Source organism: Sus scrofa, chromosome 1 (assembly GCF_054392235.1).
Source record: "Sus scrofa isolate SSC_HxYL_T2T_F1_AM1 chromosome 1, Sscrofa_HxYL_maternal_Yorkshire_Landrace_v2.0, whole genome shotgun sequence".
In the NCBI taxonomy this organism is placed as follows: Eukaryota; Metazoa; Chordata; class Mammalia; order Artiodactyla; family Suidae; genus Sus; species Sus scrofa.
In genome coordinates this window covers 64361850-64382552 of record NC_139383.1, presented here as the reverse complement: position 1 = coordinate 64382552, position 20703 = coordinate 64361850, and the positions used below count along the sequence as shown (strand labels likewise).

The window sequence follows — 20703 nt, the reverse complement described above, 5'->3', positions numbered from 1 at the left end:
CAGAACAATGATTCCGGCTCTCAGGTGCCTAATCTATGGGACCACTATGCACAGCTTAAAGACAGAAAGAAAGGATTTCCTTTACTTTTTCTTTTCCTTTATTTTTCTATTTTACAGGTGCGCATAAAAGAGGATTGTAATGAGCTGCACACTGTAAACACCAGCACTATTAGGTGCCTGCATCTTTTCTACCCTATGCTTCAAAAAGCAACAAGATTAGGTGCTGGGATTATACAGATTGAAATTTGCAACTTTTAATAACCTTCATACTTTGCAGACAAATATCTGTCTCCCTGGTTCCCTCCCCCCACCCAAGCCTCCCAAGAAGGGAAAAGGAGTCAGATGACGCCTTTGGAAACAAGAATTCATCAAACTGTTGTGAGACATGCTGGTGAGAGAAACATAAGGAGAATAGGGCCTTCGGTTCCATATATGTGCTCATTTTGAATTTACTAGCTTTGCTGGTTGGTGTAAGAAACAGTGCAGAGCAACTGTGGGAGCTGCTGCATTAGCAAACTGGCCAAAGTAGCCCTGTCATTTATACCGCCTGCCCCCCTCCCCAAACTCCCTGCACAACCGGAATGGAAACATTTGCTCTATTGGAAGGCAGTGATAAGGATGGATTTTTAAAGTTTCCATTTTTAAGTGAAAATGAAAGAAAAATGCTCTTCTAGATGTGTTGTGCCTTTGAGCTCCATTTGAAAAAAGAAAAAAAAAAGGCAGAGAAAGCTGCTGTGAAGGTCACTGAGTGAAAGAACTTCCTCAGGGCACAGAATAAATTAAATCCCAAGGAAAAAATAAAATGTGATTTCTAGAGTGTGAGGCACAAACTCCAAATGACAATGATTGACAGCCAAACTATATCCGTGCAATATCCAAGTCTGCACGTTCTCATTTACCTCAGTGTAGCCAGCAAGCGCCCATTAAACATCCGTCTGATGCCCAAATTAACCTTCTTGGCAAACTGAAAGAGGCACAAACTATCATAATCAACCTTTCATTATCACAGCAGCCTCTAGTTAAAGGGTCAGAATAATTGTGCCATCAGAGCCTTGATTGTTTTCAATCAACAGACGGCTGGAGTGACAGCTCGGTGATGGAGGGGTCTGATGAAACCGCACCAGGCCTAATCAGAGCAGATGAAAGGAAGGCATGATTGGTGCAAATGAACAGTCGTGCCTCTCCTTTTCATTTACAATCTGAAATTACTCTTAAATTTGTGGGGTTTTTTTTTCCTCCCTTATGAGCACCACTGAAAGAATGTTTGACTTGTTATGAGTTCTGACAGTGCAGAGTTATAAAACACAGGTAGGGTTATCAGCTGAGGCTTTAAGTGGGTATTCAGCATAATTCTAGCAAATTCACTCTTGAAAAGCACAAAACGACTAAAAAGGCTTCCAATGATCTAACCTCTCAGTGCTGTTTGATTAACAGACCCATTTATTCTGCTGGCATTCTAAATGATGAACAGATAAAACCGAGGGCAGAAATACCCTGTAAATGTTTTCTCTCAACCCCTCAGCTGTTTACTTCAGCACCAGTTGCTCTGCCCCACATCCTTACTGTTCTCGAAGAACATCCCATTGAGCTCAAAGGAGCTCATCCATCAGAGGACCTGGATCAAATAGGGGCGGTTTGGGGTTAAGAACATGAAGCTGCACTGGGAACCACAGAGGTAGGAAAGACTAGAATCCACCAACCCTATGCTGATATCAAAAAGAATATTGGGAGAAAGGGGATAGAAAATTCTGTGATAGACCAGGCTAAATTTGGAATAAAAGGGATTGGGAGAAAATTGAGATAATATACAGATGCATTTACATAGAAGTTATACAGACTATAGATGTGAATATCATTTAAAAATTTATCATGGGAGTTCCCGTCGTGGCGCAGTGGTTAACGAATCCGACTAGGAACCATGAGGTTGCGGGTTCGGTCCCTGCCCTTGCTCAGTGGGTTAACGATCCGGCGTTGCCGTGAGCTGTGGTGTAGGTTGCAGACGCGGCTCGGATCCCGCGATGCTGTGGCTCTGGCGTAGGCCGGTGGCTACAGCTCCAATTCGACCCCTAGCCTGGGAACCTCCATATGCCGCGGGAGCGGCCCAAGAAATAGCAACAAAAACAACAACAAAAAAAGACAAAAGACAAAAAGACAAAAAAAAAAAAAAAAAATTTATCATGAATGGAATATCCACTTGGAGTAGTGAAAATAAGCTGCTAACAGAGTTCCCCTGTGACACAGTGAGTTAAGAATATAACTGCGGTGCCTCACATCGCTGGGAGGTGTAGGTTTGACCCCAGCGCAGTGGGTTAAAGGATTTGGCGTTGCCACAAATGCGCAGGTCGCAGCTGAAGCTCAGATTCAATCCCTAGCCTGGGAACTTCCACATGCTGTAGGTGTGGCTGTTAAAAAAAATAGTAATAATAAGCTTCTAACTTTTGTTCTTCTTTAATCTTAGGAATTAACCATCCAATCATGAGAGTATTATGACTCAGGTCAGTACTACAAAACAAAAGTCTTTTAGCTGCAAAAATTAATATGCATGCAACATGTGATATGTGTGTGTACCTGCAAGTGTGTGTATGGTATCATACCCCAACTGCGTGTGTATAAGAGATGAGGAACAGAGTAGTTTTTAACTTCCTACTCAAAATTTTTACATAAAACTTGGGCCACTCTATTTGCTAGAGTCCGAGTTGGAATGCTATGATAAGGGTATATAATCAACAAAGTAAAAAGAATTATTAAAGACACTTTGGAATTTTCCATGCAGTATTTAGCAAAATTTGTTCCCTCATAGCTAGACTTCATTTCATGAGTTAATTGCTTTCCACAAAGTACCAAGAATATACAACATTCCCATAGTTCTACCTACATGTAAATATACTTCAAGCAGGATATTGCTAAATCTGTCCTAGGACTTTTTGCAGCATTTCAACGTTTTCATTTTGGTTTTGTTTTTTTTTTTTAAGGAGACAATTCTCAAAGGAAGATATCAAGAGAATGGTTCAAACACAAGTATTGTTCCAAATTCATCCTTGTTCTCCCATCACTTGTCCCAAGTGACCAATTCTTCAACAGTCACCTTACTCCTCCCGCACACAGGTACCTCCAGCTTTCTCGGTGACCCAGTTCCATTATCTCCTGAGGGCTTCGTTCTTCTCTCAGAGTGGCATGGCTTTTTAAGGCACAACTTCCTTATGCCCGGAAGGCAGTTTTGGTATTGGTTAAATAGGAGTGGTTTGGAATACCGACAGCACATGGGACTTAAAAGGAGATTTCCTAACTGGTTCAACATGAGGACGAAAAGCAGATCAACCTGGGTCAGTGCCTATTCTAGCCCCCTAGAATCCAATGGGTGTGGAATTCATCATTCTAAAGGACTACACAGGCTTCTATGTGGCCTATATAGGACAAGAGATGGAAAAAAGCAGAAAGATTCTTCATGGGACCTGGAAAACCTGAAGAATCAACCCCTTTGTTTACTTTATTATTCATTCTTTGTCTGGGGCTTCACTCACAGGTTACAGTCCCATCAATGGGCAGAATAAGAAACCACCTCCACCATAAAAAAAAGAAAAAAGAAGTTTCCACCATGGCACAGTGGGTTAATAATTCCATTGCAGTGGCCCGGGTTGCTGCAGAGGTGCAGGTTCCATCCCCAGCCCAGTGCAGGGGGTAAAAGGACCTATGCCACAGCTGTGGCTCAGATTCAATCCCTGGCCCAGGAACTTCCATATGGTACAAGTGCAGGCATAAACAAGCAAATAAACAAAAGTTACAAAAATAAAGATTTTTTAAAAAGAAAATCACTTATAGTCCTTGGCAGGTTCAAAGTCATTCTCACAGCCAAAGAGAAGGATGCCTAAAGTCTATTTGCCTCTTATCTAAGCGCCGTCCTTTCTGGATGGAGAATTTTAGTTTTACTTTCAGCTGTGAGTAATTTCCCATTGTGATTGGCTGACTTATAGTCAATTTAGTATAATTAATGCCAAATTACATTGTAATTCACAGAGAATTACAAATTAAAAGCTATATTAAGAGCAAATGAATTAATCAAAATTAATGATATTATGCTCACTTGTTTTAAAGTGTTAATAAGACGGGTCCTCTTAAAACGTTTAAACTTTAGCGCACCATCCATCACTCCCTTCAATTACCTGATTTCCTTGTGCGGCCAGAGGAGGTGGTGTGTGGGCATTTGTCATCAACAAGAACACACATGGAGAAGATATGTGCATTCACCCTCTGGCTGGCCTGCCTCTTTTCAGCTTCTGTTCCTAAAGCAAAAGTAGTATTTGTGCCACTTATGGAAACAGACTTGTAATACTTCCTAAAGACAAAGGAAAACAGTGCAAAAATCTCTGCTATTTATCTTTTGAGCCCATGAAGTTTTTTTTGTTTTTTTTTTTTTTTTTCCTAAGAGAATTTTTCTTCCCAATTATGCTTTGGCTACCAGAATATGGAAACCTGTTTTCATTCCTCCAAGGTGCCACCCCAAGTAATGAAGAGGTGGTTAGACTAAGGAGTAGAACCTCGCCACAGAGAAAGCATTACTCCGTATTGTGGACACAGAAGTCTGAGAACGATCTTTATCTCTGAAGGCCACCGACAATTACTATCTTAGAATGGCCACGCTTCTCCTTCAGGTGTGTCAAGCTGAAAGATGTTCTTATTTTCACGTGGAGCAGAAGTTCTGGAGGCAGGGGTAGGAGAAGCAGTGTGTAAGTATGTCATTATTCAACAATAAATCCCAAGGCTTCCTCAGACAACTCTTTGGATTATAGACACGTCTAGACCTCTGGGCCACTCCACAGCTAAGTTTAGATCCTCTTCTCTAGAATGCTCTGAATGGGCAACCTCTATGGTCTGACATGGCCAACTGGCATAGCCAGTGGGCACTCAATTGGCCTGATAAGGATTCCTAGAGAATCTGCCTGATGATACAGGATATGGGGCCCAGGATCACCTCGGTTTTAAAGAGACTAACATTTATCAGAATCAATAAATTAACATTTTTCCCTTTCTCTTAAACCCCCCTATCTAGACTATCACTCAACTGTCAATTTTGCTGCATAAATTTCTTAATTTTAATATTTGAGTATAAAATGCAGATATCACGATTAATCATTTCCATTTGTTCCATCTACACTCTAACAACAGCCTGCAGACGTCCCACATGCAGTATGTAGAGCTGCAGCAGAAATAACCATGCTCTAGGTTCTTTTCCATACTGATTTAAATCTCTTGGTCAGATTTTAAAGTGATCCTCCCTTATGGGCCTTCTCTGTCTGCTTGAAACTTCATCACTTTGTACCTTGAAGGAATGACAAGGAGTTCCCTAGAGTCTACCAGAATTCTCCATTCAACTCCTTCTCATCAAACCATCTAGAGCCTCAATTTTCTAGGCTCTGATAAAGACCCTCAGCAACACTTTCTTGTATGACTTTTATTAGAGTCATTTTTGCAACTTCCCACAAAGCTTCACAACAGGTGAAGGTGAAAATTGGTAATTTATTAGGAAACATATACTGCTGGCTCACTCATTACAGAGTAATACAACTGCTTTGACTTTTGAGAAGATGCATCAGGTATTTTGAGTTTCTGTTTTCTTAAGAGATTTGGAAGTATCTGAGAGAATACAGTGAGGCAGGGAAACCGATACTGTAAAAGGAGTCAACCACTTAACCTCCGTGAGCTTCCATTTCCTCACTTGTTAGAATTTGGGGAATACTTGCCTTATCAACCTTAACAAGGCTGATGAGAGACTTGGATGAAATTTTGTGTGTAAAAATGCTTTAAAAGTATAAAGCTCTCTAAGGATTGTAAAAATTATTATTGCTGTTATTATTATTGATGAACTTCTTTGCCTAGCCTCGGGGTTTCCACCTCATGTTTAGCATATAGTTAGGTTTTATTTTTAAATCCCTGATAACCCAGGTAGCAGCAATATTACTGCAGGCTACCAATGCATAAGTAATATTCTCCAGTCATCTTTTTCCTTCTCACAGCAGCAACAACAAAAATATCAGTCTGGAAACAACATGAATCACAATGAAAATTAGAAGCAGAGAACATAAATATGTCATATCTCATAAATCACCTTGTTCTGTTGTGCTCATTTAGAAAAAAAAGGGGTGGGGGAGAAAAAACAACTATTAACTCATGGGAACGGCAGCACATGAATACAAGTTAGGTCTCCTATAATTTCTGATAATCACTGCCCCTCATAGCTACTTGACAACGTGGAGCTGTAGCACCGAGGATTAGCTGCAGCAAAGTCCCTCTGAAATGAATGTGTCATGCATCTCACAAAGGTACGTGGTCCAGACAAACAGCAGGGCTGCTGGTCAAGCTCCTCAGGTATGAGTCCTCAGGGAGATCACAGATCAGGACAAACGACTAATACACACTCTGGCAGCTTCAAACACCATAAATAGCAGAATTGCTCAGTGTCCAGCTGGGGGCCCTCGGAGGATCAAACATCCTCTGGGCACAGCACTACTGGGGATATGAAGGAACCACTATTTTGTTCTCTTCCCTAACATCCAGTAAAGAGGAAATGGCAATGTTCTCAGCACATCTATAGAAAAGACTGAAGGTAACTGGGAGGGACTGCCAGAGGTTTTGGGAAGAAAATTGAGAAATGGTACACATTTAAATAGTTTAAGGAATGATAAGTAAAAAAAAAAGAGAGAGAGAGAGAGAGATACCATGAAGATGCTCTCTGAAAAACATGGTAATGACCCTGGCATATATGAACTTGAATTGAGGAAGGGAGGGGATATAATGAAAGACTGCAATTTTAGTGGGGGCGATGAGAGTTCCCAGGCCACAGTATTTTACTCCATTTCTAGTTACCAAGGTCCTAGGGTTAAGAATGAGGATACTACCTACAGAGTTTTTGGATTAAATGATCACCCACGGTCCAGTTTCTTTGAGGTGTGGACTGGTACCACAGGGATTGAAAGAGGTTTGCAAAGCTGATTAGAGGGTACGTACAATGAACAAGAGTTAACAGTGGATAAGGCTCTGACGAAAAGGCAAAGGGACACCGGGTGGTACTGAGATGTCCAAACAAAAGGATTTCATTTTCCAATCTACTCATATCATTTCGACATGCCCAAAATTAGCAAGGAAATCACTACTCTACTTGGCATGGGTCAGTCCCCACTGGGAAAGAATCAGGCCACAGAGGGGAAGAACATCAAGTATAAAGCTCCATGTCAGACTCTGTAAGATCCAGGAAAGCAGGGCCACATCAGCTCTTTCTATTATCAACTGCCCAGAACCCATCACACAGCAGGCAGCAGTGGTGCTTGATAGCACATGACCGGGCAGAAGAGGCGCTCAATGACAATTTGAAATGAATGAAAGATCGAATTAAGCACCTGGAGCAGAGAGTTAGAGACACAGGCATGAAGGGAGGCAGAGTTGGCTGTTATCCCTTTAATCTACAGTCACTTCACCAGAGAACAAGAATGGCCAAGCCCTTCCTAATTTTTTTTTAAAGTCACAGGATTAATCTGATGCACCTCTGGTCCACCATGCCCAAGTACTTTTGCACGTCTATTATGAATGTAGAAGTTGTGGACCAAAGTAGGGGAAAAAAAACCCCAAGAATTAGAAGACATGAATTTGATTTCTAGCTTTGTTACCTCAGTTTCCCCATTTGTTCCCCAGGAGAGCAAAGCAGTGCAAAACACAGAAGCATCCTGGAAACTGTGATGTGATATTCTAATGTGAAGTATGATGATAGCATTAGTGGATGCATACTACTGTTTGAAGTCCTGCTTCACCCTGCCTAGAGGTGCATTTGAGACAGTTTATCATCTAAGAGATAAAAGATGAGAGCTGAGGACGTCACTGGTGTCCTCTATTTTCCATCTATAAAGGGATAGTAGCTTTTTGTTTGGTTCACTTTCTGGGACTCCTTTTGAGGAAAATGTCTAAATCAAACCCTAAAGTGGGTGGTTTGCAGAGTAGATAAAAGCTCAGGAGGGGCTTGTCAAAAAAAAAAAAAAAATCACTGCGTCTGAGGATGCTGACTGCTCTAAACAATATGCAAGCTACATCTCTAGGGATATAAAGTGAATGTGTTGTTAACAGTGTGACTACAGAAGCACATTTCCAACAAAAATACAAGGAAAAATGCAGTTTTAAAAGGTCAAACTCATTTTGTATACCAATTTTCCTAGACTAAATCCAGCCTTATGTAGGAATAGTAGGATGTCTAATTATCCATTCAGTACATTTTAATATGAAAACCATACATTACTGTTTTTATTTATTATTTACAGAGTGTAAGAGAATACCACAGTAGCACTCAACACAAACCCTGCAGGCACTGCCTCTGCCTTTGGGGGTGTATAATCAAAGACAAATGTAAACATGGTCACCCACCCTCACCCCCACCCCAAACCAGGTAACATGGTCCCTCTTTGCCAAACTAAAATGGGACAGGAGTGGGATACAGGAGATTTTCCCTGCTAAAGGTCTGACCTTGTCTGACATCAGTGATATGACCAATGAATTGTTTGGTCCTATTTCCACCAAAGTCCAGGAAAAGTTAGACTCAAATATAAGAAGCAGCCCTCCACCCGAGGTTAATGAAGGAAGAAAACCACTGTCAGATGTACTATCTTTATAAAATAGTAAGATGAGCCCTCTTCACGAAAAGTAGGAACCAGTTAATAAATTAATAGTTCAAGGTAAATAAAGCTTCAGAGAGATGACACTAAACTAAAAATCTCTAACCCAATAATTAAACATTTTTATAAAGCTTTTTACCCTGGGACCTAGGTTCTAACATTGTGCTGAGCACATAACAGGTGCTCAAGAAACACTCATTTGTATTTCTATAAACTATCCATTTTTAAATATCCTTGTTTCTGCTACTTCAGAGATGAAATAATAACCCAGAGAGCTGGATTGATGGTTTAAAATTCAGAAGGATCCTTCCCAATTGAGGTGGGGCCTGGGAGAGGGAAATGGAGGTAGCTAACCTGTACTCTGCCTTCCATTCCATAGTTTGGGGTATTTAATTTTGGGCTTAATAAATAATGAAGGACAGAGAGCCACACCTTATTCCTATGCTACCAAATATAAGAATTTACATTACATTCAGGTTTGTCCATAAACTATACTCTCACGGAAAGTAATCTCCTCATTCTCAGAAAAGAGAATCGGACATACAAAAGGCAGAGAGTGCACTTTCCTGAGGAAAAAAAAAAAAGATTAGCCAGAGCTTCCTATCAAATGAAAACAGGCCCAAAATGTGGAAGTGGTATGGAACTGTTTCATTATTTCCTCTAAGGTTTTAGAGCAGCACTCCCTGCTCGTAGTCTAAAATTATATGTTGAATCTAACAGGAGAAATTTAACAGGGCCCTGTTGAAACAAAGCCCTAAGTTAAAGCTAAAACCCGAAAGCAAAATAAAACCAGTGGAGATTTGCCAGGTCACGGATGTGAGTGACCTCATGCCCCGTGTATCCTTTTCAGCTGATTTGCTCATTTTTAGTCTCTTCTTTCTTTGAGCCCAATAACCAATTTGGTGTCTTTCATCTGGAACCTGAGAAATTGCTGGCCTTGAACCCTAAGACCAAACTGTTGAGCTGAATACTTTTAAAAAGATTTTTTTTTGAGGGGATTTCTCTGTCCTTGTAAATCCAAAGTGTGTATATGGTGCAGTCTCTATATTGCCTGTGAATATAAAGTGAAGTTAACAGACTGAGTAGTTTCAGGCTATGCAAGGCAGAAAGAATTGTCTAGGGGGGATGAAGAAGCCTTCTGTGAGTGAGGAGACTTAAAAGTTTTAAAAGATCAGATAAAAAAAAAAGACAGAGAGAAGACATAAAGCATAATTCTGGGGGATTTCACAGGTGTCCAGATCCACAGGATGGTCATTACGGCTGCGGCACATTTTAGCAAGAAAGGGACTGGATAAGGAACAGGAAAAAGTGAGAAAAAAAAAAAAAGAGTTTCTTTAGTGAGCACAACTTAATGGTTAATGGTTCTTATGACACATCTTTAGAGCCAAACTGGGTAAAGTTTGATGAATAATAAAAATTAGGCTTCTTGCTAAATAAAGTGAATATTCCAGGTTAGACAGTGGAAGAGCCACATGTGTAGATGTACGTGTGTGTGTGTGTGTGTTCACTGAGTTCTCACAAATTACCAGTCGCACATATTAATCAAACAGCACTACGCCTCCCTCTGCTTTTCTATTACTTGTCCTACTTTGTGCCAATTTCCTTTTTTCCTCCCCAACACCCCTTGCTTCGCTGTTCTTCTTTAAGACACAGGATAGGGATTTGTCAAAGTCAATGAGCACTTTATTACAGTGAGAACGTCCCGTAATGAACAATTCAGCAATTTAATGAGATTCTGTAGATCTGTCTCCAGCCTGTCCATCAAGTTTCACTTCTATAAAGCACCCTGACACTAATCCTCTGGCATACCCAATCTTCACCCTGGGCTGAATATTAGATTCTTCCATGGTATATTGCATTTCTAGTATAACCTCAGCAAAAATGATGAACTTAACGATACTTGAGGCAATATAACTGGACTGATTAGATTTTTCTCTATTGGGTTGAGTATGAGGGAATTACTTATTTACTAAGATAAAGCAAAAACAGTTTCTTATTGCCTACTGAATGCCTAAATTGATAATATTTATATGAGTATTTTAATTCTTTCTTGAGGACCAGGCATAAAAAAATATTGCCTGCAGTGGAAAGCAGCTTTTGAAATTCTACATTATAATATTAGTAGCCTTTACAGAGGTCATTATGATAACTCTTATGTGGATAGTATGGAATTTTTTGGACACTCAGACATCTGCACATTACCATGTTGATATCTGGCAGTGCCTTCAATAAGAGACAGAAGCCACAAAAAGAGACAGAAGCCACAAGGATGGTTGGCTCAGATCTCAAATTTGGTTAGAAATAAATGCAGAATTCATTCTAATTATTGCAAGTCTTCCTTTTCTAAGTAAGAAAAATTGGCAACTCCCCACTTTGAATTGACCAGAGTAATTCTGATGATTTGTGTTTTTCACAGATAATCAGAATTCGTATAAAAAAAAAATCATCCTCCCCAATATTTATGATGTCTGCCTGAACAAACATTATCAGAAATACCTAAGAAGTGGAAAATAATTCATGGCTTGTATTTTCTTGTCAAGACAGTGTGGAATACTGGAGAGGCGTCGGCAGGTGTCAGCATACGTGGATTTGAGGACTGGCTCTGCTCGTAACCCTGAGGCAAGACACTGAAGCCTCATTTTGCTTGTCTGGAGGATGGAATGATAACAGCCATCTTTCAGGCCTGCTGTGATGATAAGTTAATGAGACGCAAAGAGCCTGGAAGGCCCTCAGTGCACCACAGCTCTTATCATCCTCACTGGTGGAAGCAACAATGAAGAGGGAAGTTGCTAATTAAAGTAAGATAAAGAAAGAAATAAGGGAGAAAGGCATCAGGAAAATCATTAATCAGTAGAATTAGATGCTGGATAATTAACAGCTACCTTTGACTCTGTTTCGGCCAGAATTAAAGTAGACTTTGAACATCACGTGACAAGATACAAAGTATTCATTGCCTCATCAGCTAATAGAAGGTTTCCTATTTCCCCCTGTATTCTGCATATAAATATTTTTCAAATGATCATGAAATCTTTTTTTTTTTTTTTTGCTATTTTTTGGGGCCACTCCCGTGGCATATGGAGGTTCCCAGGCTAGGGGTCTAATCGGAGTTGTAGCCACTGGCCTACGCCAGAGCCACAGCAACGCGGGATCCGAGCCGCGTCTGCAACCTACACCACAGCTCACGGCAATGCCGGATCGTTAACCCACTGAGCAGGGGCAGGGATCGAACCCGCAACCTCATGGTTCCTAGTTGGACTCGTTAACCGCTGCACCACGACGGGAACTCCTGATCATGAAATCTTGAAGGTATGGCACCCTAGAAGTAACAGCAGGGTTAGCCAGTGCTTCAGAGAGTGAGACAGAAAAAGTGGGGGTAAATGGACTCTGTTTCCCAAAGACACTATGTGGATTGTTCAAGGATAGTCACTGAGGATGAGCAGAAATGGATTTAAATTGAATAAGCAACTTGAAAATACAAAACATCCTCCAGTCCCCCAGACAAAGAATATTTGAAAAGAATGCTATGTCAGGCAAAAAGGCAGGGCTGAGGAAAATGGCCATGAATGCAGAATGAACTAAGGAGGGAGATTTTTCCACTGCAGAGCAAGGGGAGCTTCGTCTCATTTAAGGCCCCAGCTACTCTCCACTGCAACAAAGAAAGGTTTCTGAATTGTTTAGAGGAAAGCCCAGAATTTATTCTGATTCCATTGGTCTTAAATACGCATAACTATCCTTCTACAATCCATTTTTCTTATATTCAGTTTAGAAACTATGTTTGTCAGGGGAATAAAAACCCTTGGCTCTTTCTGATGGAAGCAACTTAGGTTCTGGGAAGCCAGGTGAAGGTCTGAGGACTCTCACCTGTGGTTCCCTGAGTTAAGCTGAGCAGCCCGAGGCCTCAAGCCTCAAGGGCTGATGTTCTCCAATTACTTGCCCATCAAGGAGCGCGACTTCTAAGACTTCAACACCAGTGTGGACCAAACCAGATGAAATAGCTGTCATTGTCCCTCAACCCCTTAACTTTTAATCATGCTATGTCTTCACGCCAAAAGAGGACCCATGCAGAGCGCCCTTACCTGCCAGATCTGCTCTTCACTCAAGGAGGTCAGACGGTCGCTTTTCAGGACCTCCTGAAGCAGACAATAAGGGAGCGTTAGAATGTCTTCCGGGCGACTCTTCAGGAGTTCAGAGAGATGTTTCACTAAGAAATCGATCACTGCCTTCTCCAACAAAGTGAGGTTAAAGAGGTCAGCAAGTCTGTACAGATCCAAGTAATTAAAGCTATTTAATTCCTGGGTGCCAAAAAAAAAAAAAAAAATGGAAAAAAAGATCTCTTAGAAATCAATCCAAGAAAGAGCAAGCAAGAAATTCAGATTGACTCCCTAAAGTCTGCCCAACAGGAGTGGGAGAAAAGGACCTGCACTCTGGTTGACAATGTCAACAAGATCCTCAATGGTAAGGCTCTGGGCAGAGAACTGCTGTTGTGGAATTTAACTTTCCCCCTCTTGAAACCCATATACTTAAAGACATCTTAAAGGGATTGAATGGGGTTTCTGGTTTAACTGGCTAGGAAAGCAGTTTTTCTACCTTTGCCATATTTTACAGTTCTCAGGAGGTAAGTTTCTTCTCCTAAAGATAATGTGGGGCAGAGTGGGAGCCCTGATTAGATAACAGACTATATGAAGACAGACTAACCTCTTTCCAAAACTTCAAATTCAGGGCAACTTTGAGTAAAAACTACCTAACCTGACTTAAAAAACCAAAACAGATTTTTATATGGAAAGTCTCAAGAAATGAAGAAATCTCACAGAAAAGATTCCCATCCTGAATAATTCTATCTACATCAAAGTCACCTGAGATGGATGATTTATAATTGTTCTTTGCTTTCTGTTAGCCTCAAAATTCAATCAACAACAATCTTCAAAGAGTTTCTATAGCAATGCTTCTTTTACCTATCCCTACAAGTTCTCAAACTCATAGCCAGGGCATAAAATAAGGCCCCCAGGGAGCCAGGACATCTGGAAAAATGTTGCCTTGTAACTCCTACTAGAACCATAGTGGGCATGCAGGTTTGTTAATAGAAAACTCACCTCTTTCCAGTAGACTGAGTGGGCTGGGTCCTAGTTTCCCCTCATTTTCAACTTGTAATTTATTATTATTAGGTGAGCAATATTTTCCCATAACTTAAGGAATGCAGAATACCATTAGAGAGCTATTTTATTCTATTGATCTATTTAAGTATTTTCAACATATTTATCCCATTTTCTAGTAATATAACAGTATTAAGAACTCTTTCTAAAATAGTTATATTCTATGTCAAGTATTTGTTTCTCTAATATTTGAAAGCTTAAAGGAATATGGGCTGAATCTGCCCTGTCTGACATGTAGCTATTGAGCATTTGAAATCTGGCTAGTGTGATATGAGATGTGCTATAAGGGTTAAATATATACCAAAAGCAAGGAGTAAGAAAAATAAAATGTAAAATGTTTCATAAATAATTTTTAAATTGATTATGTGTTGGAAATGGTATTATTCTGGATATAGTTAGTTAACTGTATCATAATTAATTCCACCTGCTTCTGTGTACTTTTTACTAGAAAATTTAAAATTAACATACATGGATTCCATGATGTTTCTCTTGTACAATGCTGTTCTAAATAATGAAATGTATAATAAAGAACGTATAAAAACAGATCTCAGAGTAACAGCTGCATCATCACCACAGCTTCCTGATTCATTTTTTTTTAATTCTAGATTCAATTTCTTTCAGTGGGAGATGACACTTTAATTACATTCCTAACAGGAGTCAAGCTACAGGACTTCAGGAATCAGCCATAAGAGCCTGGCTCTTAATAGCTCTATTTGCCAACACAATTGAAAAGGAATAAATGTTTATCTTTAAAATGAAGTTTACCACAGTTGCCCACTAAAATCCATTACAACTTAAGTATCTAAGGGCCCATTCACAGCCATTCAATAAAAACATCCTGGCTTCCCATTCAGCAGATTTTATCAAAGGAATACTGAAGATTTTGACTCCATCTCCAATTTTTTTCAAGTTATGTTTAAACTTATTCTCCAAATCTTGCTCTTTAGGATTGGTAAATTCTACTGTGGGAGAAAAGAAAGTATAACCTTTGCACGTGGAGCTTCCACAGCAAACTTTAGGAATATCTCCTCGGGATAAATAAGTTATTTCTGGTCAGTGCATCTATGAAGCAAGTTGAACTGTTTCAGGGCCCTGGATATGACTTCAGCATCCCAGTGAGTCACTGTAGAGTCTCCCAGAAATGTGATTGGGGTGGGAGCACAGTGTCAGCACCTTTCAGGTAAGGAAGCTCAAGCCTTGGCTCAAGGTCCTGCTGCAATGCCCGGTGGCACCACCCAGAAAAATGAGCCTGAACAGAGGCCATAACAACCAAGCTCTGCAAAATAACAGGTGGATGGGTACAGCTCAGGAATGGTGTTTTCTTCCCACTTGTTCTGTGAGAAAGGTGTATATGACTGAGTTTGGGACTGGATTATGCAGCAGCAGTCAAATATTCTTTAGTAAGTATCCTTATCTTTACATTGAGATAGTGAGTTTCTTCTGATTGGAAGCTTGCAACATAAAAGTAAGCCAGTTGAAAAGCGGGTGAACCGGAGAATTAATTTAACTTAATATGGGAATTTTAAAAGTGTGTTTCCTTTCTGCTGTGTTCCTTTTGAATGTAATTATTTAACGCTTGCTTCCAGAGTCCTGAAATATTTTGTTTCCTAAGGGTAAAATTTTAGATAACCCCCAAATCCAATCCTTTCAAATTAACAAAGCCTTTCAAATTAGTGGAGAACTATAAAGACTAAAAGGACAAGTGTCACTGGCTAAGTGAACAGCAAAGGGGGACTAAACTGATACATATTTGTGTACGAGAGAAACAGTAGTTAAAAGTCTGCTCCCTGGGAGTTCCCATGGTGCCTCAGTGGAAACAAATCTATGCAGCTTGGATCCCACATTGCTGTGGCTGTGCCATAGGCCTGTGGCTACAGCTTCAATTCGACCACTAGCCTGGGAACCTCCATATGTCGAGGTGAGGCACTAAAAAAAGACAAAAAAAAAAAAAAATTTTGCTAACTTTACCTTTTCATTTCTCTTCTGCTTAAAAACATAATTTCCCCACATCTCCAGTGCTTTCCATGTATGTCAAAGATTTCTCTCCCCCTTGCCCCATATACTTAGCACCTCAGTAGTTACACTGTATAATGTGGGGCATTGAGGAAAAAAAGAAACCCTTCATTGAAACCTTGATACATTCCTCCTATTGGTGCCAACATGCTTATGTGAATCTTAAGCAAAATCATCATTTCTTTTCCTTTTGGCTAAGACCACGTTCAAGCAAAATAATCACCCATAATGCTGCTTTTAAGGATTCCTATTAACGTGACAGGAGGGAGGCGGGAAGCAATGATTAAACTACATTAAATGCCCACCTATAATACTCTTCATGGAAGAAAAAATCATCACTGTTATGGAAATAGCACCATTATGTTTCTGGTTATAAAAAGAAACAAATGTTCATAAAATTCAGGAAGTACAAAGTATGGAAAAGAAAACAAAAATCATTCATATTTCACCATGCAGAGATAATCACTATTAATGTTTTTATAAATATTTCTAGACTTTTTAAAAAATAAGGCTTTTATATATCAAAGAAAGAGAAAGAATAATAATTGAATTCAGGAGCAGAATAAACCAGCAGCAGCCATAGGCACTTGGAGGCAATCCAGGTAGGTGGAGAAGAGCAAAGACTATAGAATCAGGCAGACCTGGTTCAAACCCAGTCCTAATACTTACTGTTGGCTATGACCTTGGATCAGTCACTGAAATTCTGTTATTTCCCCATTACAAAATAAAGAGTTCACCCAGTTTATGTGGTTATCATGGAAATAATGAATGAAAAGCACTTATTACAGAGCTCGGCACCAAGTCAAGAAAGTAGACTTGGCAGGTAAGGAACAATCAAGCATATGAGCATCACTGTTTGCCATCCATAAACCCTGATGCAAGGAGGTCAAAGTGAAGAATGTGGTCACTTTAGCTATCAAAGTCTTAAATAAGATGCACCATTAGGTTAAGGAAAAGGCGGATAGCCAATGTAAAAACCATACAATTGAATTATACACTGATTATATATTAATGTCTCCCATATCTATATTTCAAGCCCAACTCCCTTCCCTAAGCTCTGAATTCTTTTCCCCAAATGCTGATAAGAGGGCATCTTCTCTTGGATATTCCTAGCCCACACTGGACTTACTTTTTGCAAACTTGCATCTTCTCCTATATCCCCTTTCTTAGAGAATGACCACATCCTGTCCCCATAGCAGGATCCTAAAAGGTGGCCCATACTCTTCCCTCATAGCCCACTGGTCACCTAAGTCCTGTTTGCTCTTCTTCCTTGGCATTTCTTATTCTGTTTGTCATTCCCTATCCAGACTTCCCACAACAGGGTCCTGAACTACAATTCTTGCCTCCAGTATTAAACTCTCAATCCTATCTTTTCACAAGAATCTGACTATACTGGTCATCTATGTAAAACCCATTCATAGGTACCCATTTGCTTAATGGAAGGAGTCCAAACTCAGTAATAGCCCATAGCCTTCCATGACCCAGACCTGCTGACCTTGCTCTGCAGTATAACAGACCCGCCCACCCTTGCCTGGCTTCTGCCATTCCAAGGACCTACACATTCACATCACGCGCCAGGCATAAGCACAACAATGACAAGGAAAAAGAGACAGGTCCTAGGCCTCATGGAGTGTATAGTCCATTGGAAGAGTGAGCCATTAATCAAACAATATTATAAATAAATGGAAAAATATAATTGAGGTAAAGGTTACAAAGGGTAGAATATAGAGCTATGAATGCCCAGAAGGGTGGAAAGTCAGCAAAGGCTTCCTAGAGAAGCCACATAGAGCTGATAACTGAGGGAAGAGCAGATATTGACTTAGCAAAGGGTAGGGTAGGGATGCATATTAACTATATACTCTGACTTTATGGTGCTCTGGCATCTGGGGCCTCATTGACTGAGGAAAGACTGCTCCTTCCAGGACTAGCCAATTTTTTTTTTTAGAGCTAGAAAAACAACTCACCCAGGAATGCATCTTTCATATGCAAACTAGCTAGCTCCTACACTCCAGGTGTCAATGTTCCTGTGCCCTAATAATCCCAGGGCCAAGTACTGGACAACTAAAGATGGCCTATATCCCCCAGAGCATGCTTAAACTATTCAAACGAGCCATCATAGGACTACTTCTGCTCTTGCCCGCTCTCTTCCCTCACTTCTTCTACCTCCTGACCAACTCTGGTGCTTCCCTCTGTGGCTCTGTGTGCTAGGCCATGCCCCCTTTTCTTGGGAACTGTCAGTAACAGAGCTCTTTTCAATGGCAGTTGTCTCCTGATCAGTTGGCTTCACCGGATATGAATAATAATAAAACTTATAATTTAAAACATGATGGTTGGTGATGGGATTGAGGGAGAATATTCCAGAGGAAGCAGCATTTGCAAAATTCCTATGGATGAGGATCGTGTTTTCATTAGCATGTCCCCCTTCCCCTCCCAACCCCCCTCTATCACATTGCTCCATTTTATTTGCCTCTAGCAATCATCACTGTCTATAATCATCTTCTGCATTTACATGGCTACTTATTCATGACATAGTTGCCCCCTTTCCCCAGCCCCTATTAAGAAAGTTCTCTGGGAGAAAGGACCTGTTTTACTGACTACTGTATCCCTAATGCCCCCAAACGGTGCCAGGCATGTGGTAGGGACTCAAGCCACACTTGCTGAATGAATGAACCCATTTCACCCTTTCAGCTTCCCTGGTTCAGATCGAATTGACCACTTCCTCCTTTGTGCTTCCACCCTGTCCCCTGCAGATTTCTAGCATGTAAGTAAATGCTCTTTGATTACAGATCTGCTTACTGAATCTAAGGTCCTTGGTGCCAAAGATTGTATTGCATCCCTAACATGTATGAGGGAGCAGATGCTCAATATATAATAGTTGAATGAAAGAATGTCCATGAATGTTTTCTATTTATTTATAATCAAGCAAAAACAGAATAGGCCATGCCTTTCCAACATGTCTACTCAATTCTGAATATCATCCAAATTGGCCCAATTTCATATCTCATTGGCCTTCCTCATCTTCCTTTTCTCTCTGGCCTCTCAACACATACACATGAGGCAAAACCAGTGGCCAGTTTTACTAATGGGAAAACCATTAACAGTGGCTAGAGTGGAAAGTGTTAATGGATAAGTGCAATATAATAGCTCTGCTGTGAAAATAATTTTCAAATACTTCGATCCACCCCAAATTTCTTTTTCAGCCCAAGAAAATTATTTTCTCTATCAATCGGCTATTCAGATCAAAACAGCTTTTCAAATGATACTTGGTTCTAATTATGAGATTGTCTCCCTTCTCTTATATTCTACGACTTAGAAATCCAAGTACTCAGGTAGAGGCAGTGGTTTTGAATTGAAGTTATAGCTCAGCAACAAGAAACTCTCTTGAGTAAAAGGAAATCTTTTTCTCTTTTTCTAAAAAGGTTTCATTTCTGTCACACTCTTTCCACTTGAAATTTAGTTTCTATTCAGAATTATGGTGCATACATTGTTGGTCTTTGGGGACTCTTTTTAATAGTATTTATTTTCCTTTGGTTTAGGGCTATTTGGCTTCTCTCTTCCCTTCTATTTGTTTGTTATAGTGTGAATGACAAGTTAAATAACAGAAGAAGAGCCATAAAATGTGTCCCCAATACTATACTAGCTATGGAATAAACGTCAGTTTCCCAAGTGCAAGAATTCTTCAACCTTATATACTGCCCAAATTCAGTCTTTTGGTGTGGTTTATTCCCCTAATTAATGATAATGGTTATTCCCCAGATTACTGAATATGGCAAGGAAAAGAAAGCCAAACACTGTCTTATTTGGCGTTATATTCAAATATAATTTTTTTCTTTTTTTGTTTTTTTTCTTTTCAAATATAATTTTTTTGTGAGGCAAATTATCAGGTGGTAAGGCTGTGAGTGGGGAGGAAGTAGGGCAGTTGGGGGTCAGTGGGGAAACCTGGGATCCTTTTACCACTTTTCCCAAACCAGGGGAGGCAGCAAAAATCCGCCTTTGTGATGGATGTCTCCTGGTGGGGTTCTCATTGGTAGCAGAGTAACTGGCCATTGTTTTAGCAAGTATCTTTCAATATCCCAATTAGTATTAGTGATGAAAGTTCCTACAAGACTTTATCTATATTATAATTTAGAGAAGATTTAAGCCTATGCCTGAACTAATGTCACCCAGACTCACTTGCATAACTAAGATACTTTCTGGAATGAGAGAAAAACATACAGCTTTACAGCTGAAGTCTGCATGCTCACCATGCATAACCCACAGCCTAGCTCCCGTATGCCACAACATAGAGATGTGTGTTGATGTATGCCAACAGCAATACAGGCTGAGAATCAATAATGGATAGGCTAACACATAGTCTATATTTGTTTCAGTCACACCCCTGTGTCTCCCAGCCTATCAGTAACCTCTTGCCCCCCTAGCACTGCAGTGTACTTATAGCCCTGGCACAGGATGCATACAGAACACAGAAAATATCTGTCATCTTGTGACTGCAGCCACTGTAGATGATCCCCAATATCTGCCCAGTAAATACTCTTCCTCAAATCTAGGAGTCCTTGTTAAACTGACAAGATCTGGAAATCGGATGAAGATGCTCTGAGTTAACACAAAGGATAACCATGCAAAAACATGGCCTTAATAACACCGATTTCTCTTCTTGCCTCATGTAGCTCTGAGAACATTACTGACTTATGCAACAAAAAGAAACATCAATAACCTGTACTATCAGTATGGAAAACTATGACTTATGCTCAAGATAATAAACAGCTTCTCTCAAGGTCAAAATAAAAGTAACACCATTTTCATTTCTTGAATTTTTCCCTTTCTCAGACAACCAAGTTGAACAGGATTCCAGATTTTTCTAGGTAAGAACACGCAAAAGATGTGACTAT

The 20703-nt window shown here is 40.1% G+C and overlaps 1 protein-coding gene across 50 annotated transcripts in view; it reads right to left on the bottom strand.

Moving 5' to 3' along the window:
• KLHL32 (kelch like family member 32) overlaps positions 1-20703 on the bottom strand; it is a 227201-nt gene that overhangs the window by 59794 nt on the left and 146704 nt on the right. For 28 of the 50 annotated variants that reach the window (XM_084960576.1, XM_084960620.1, XM_084960720.1 and 25 more), the window contains one exon: positions 12728-12943. The exons of 10 other annotated variants lie outside the window; for them this stretch is intronic. In XM_084960576.1, coding sequence (XP_084816702.1) covers positions 12728-12943 — 216 coding nt within the window. Of the gene's footprint in view, positions 1-12727; positions 12944-20703 lie in introns of those variants that run through there. 12 more of the 50 variants (XM_084960780.1, XM_084960767.1, XM_084960759.1 and 9 more) reach the window with 2 other exon arrangements.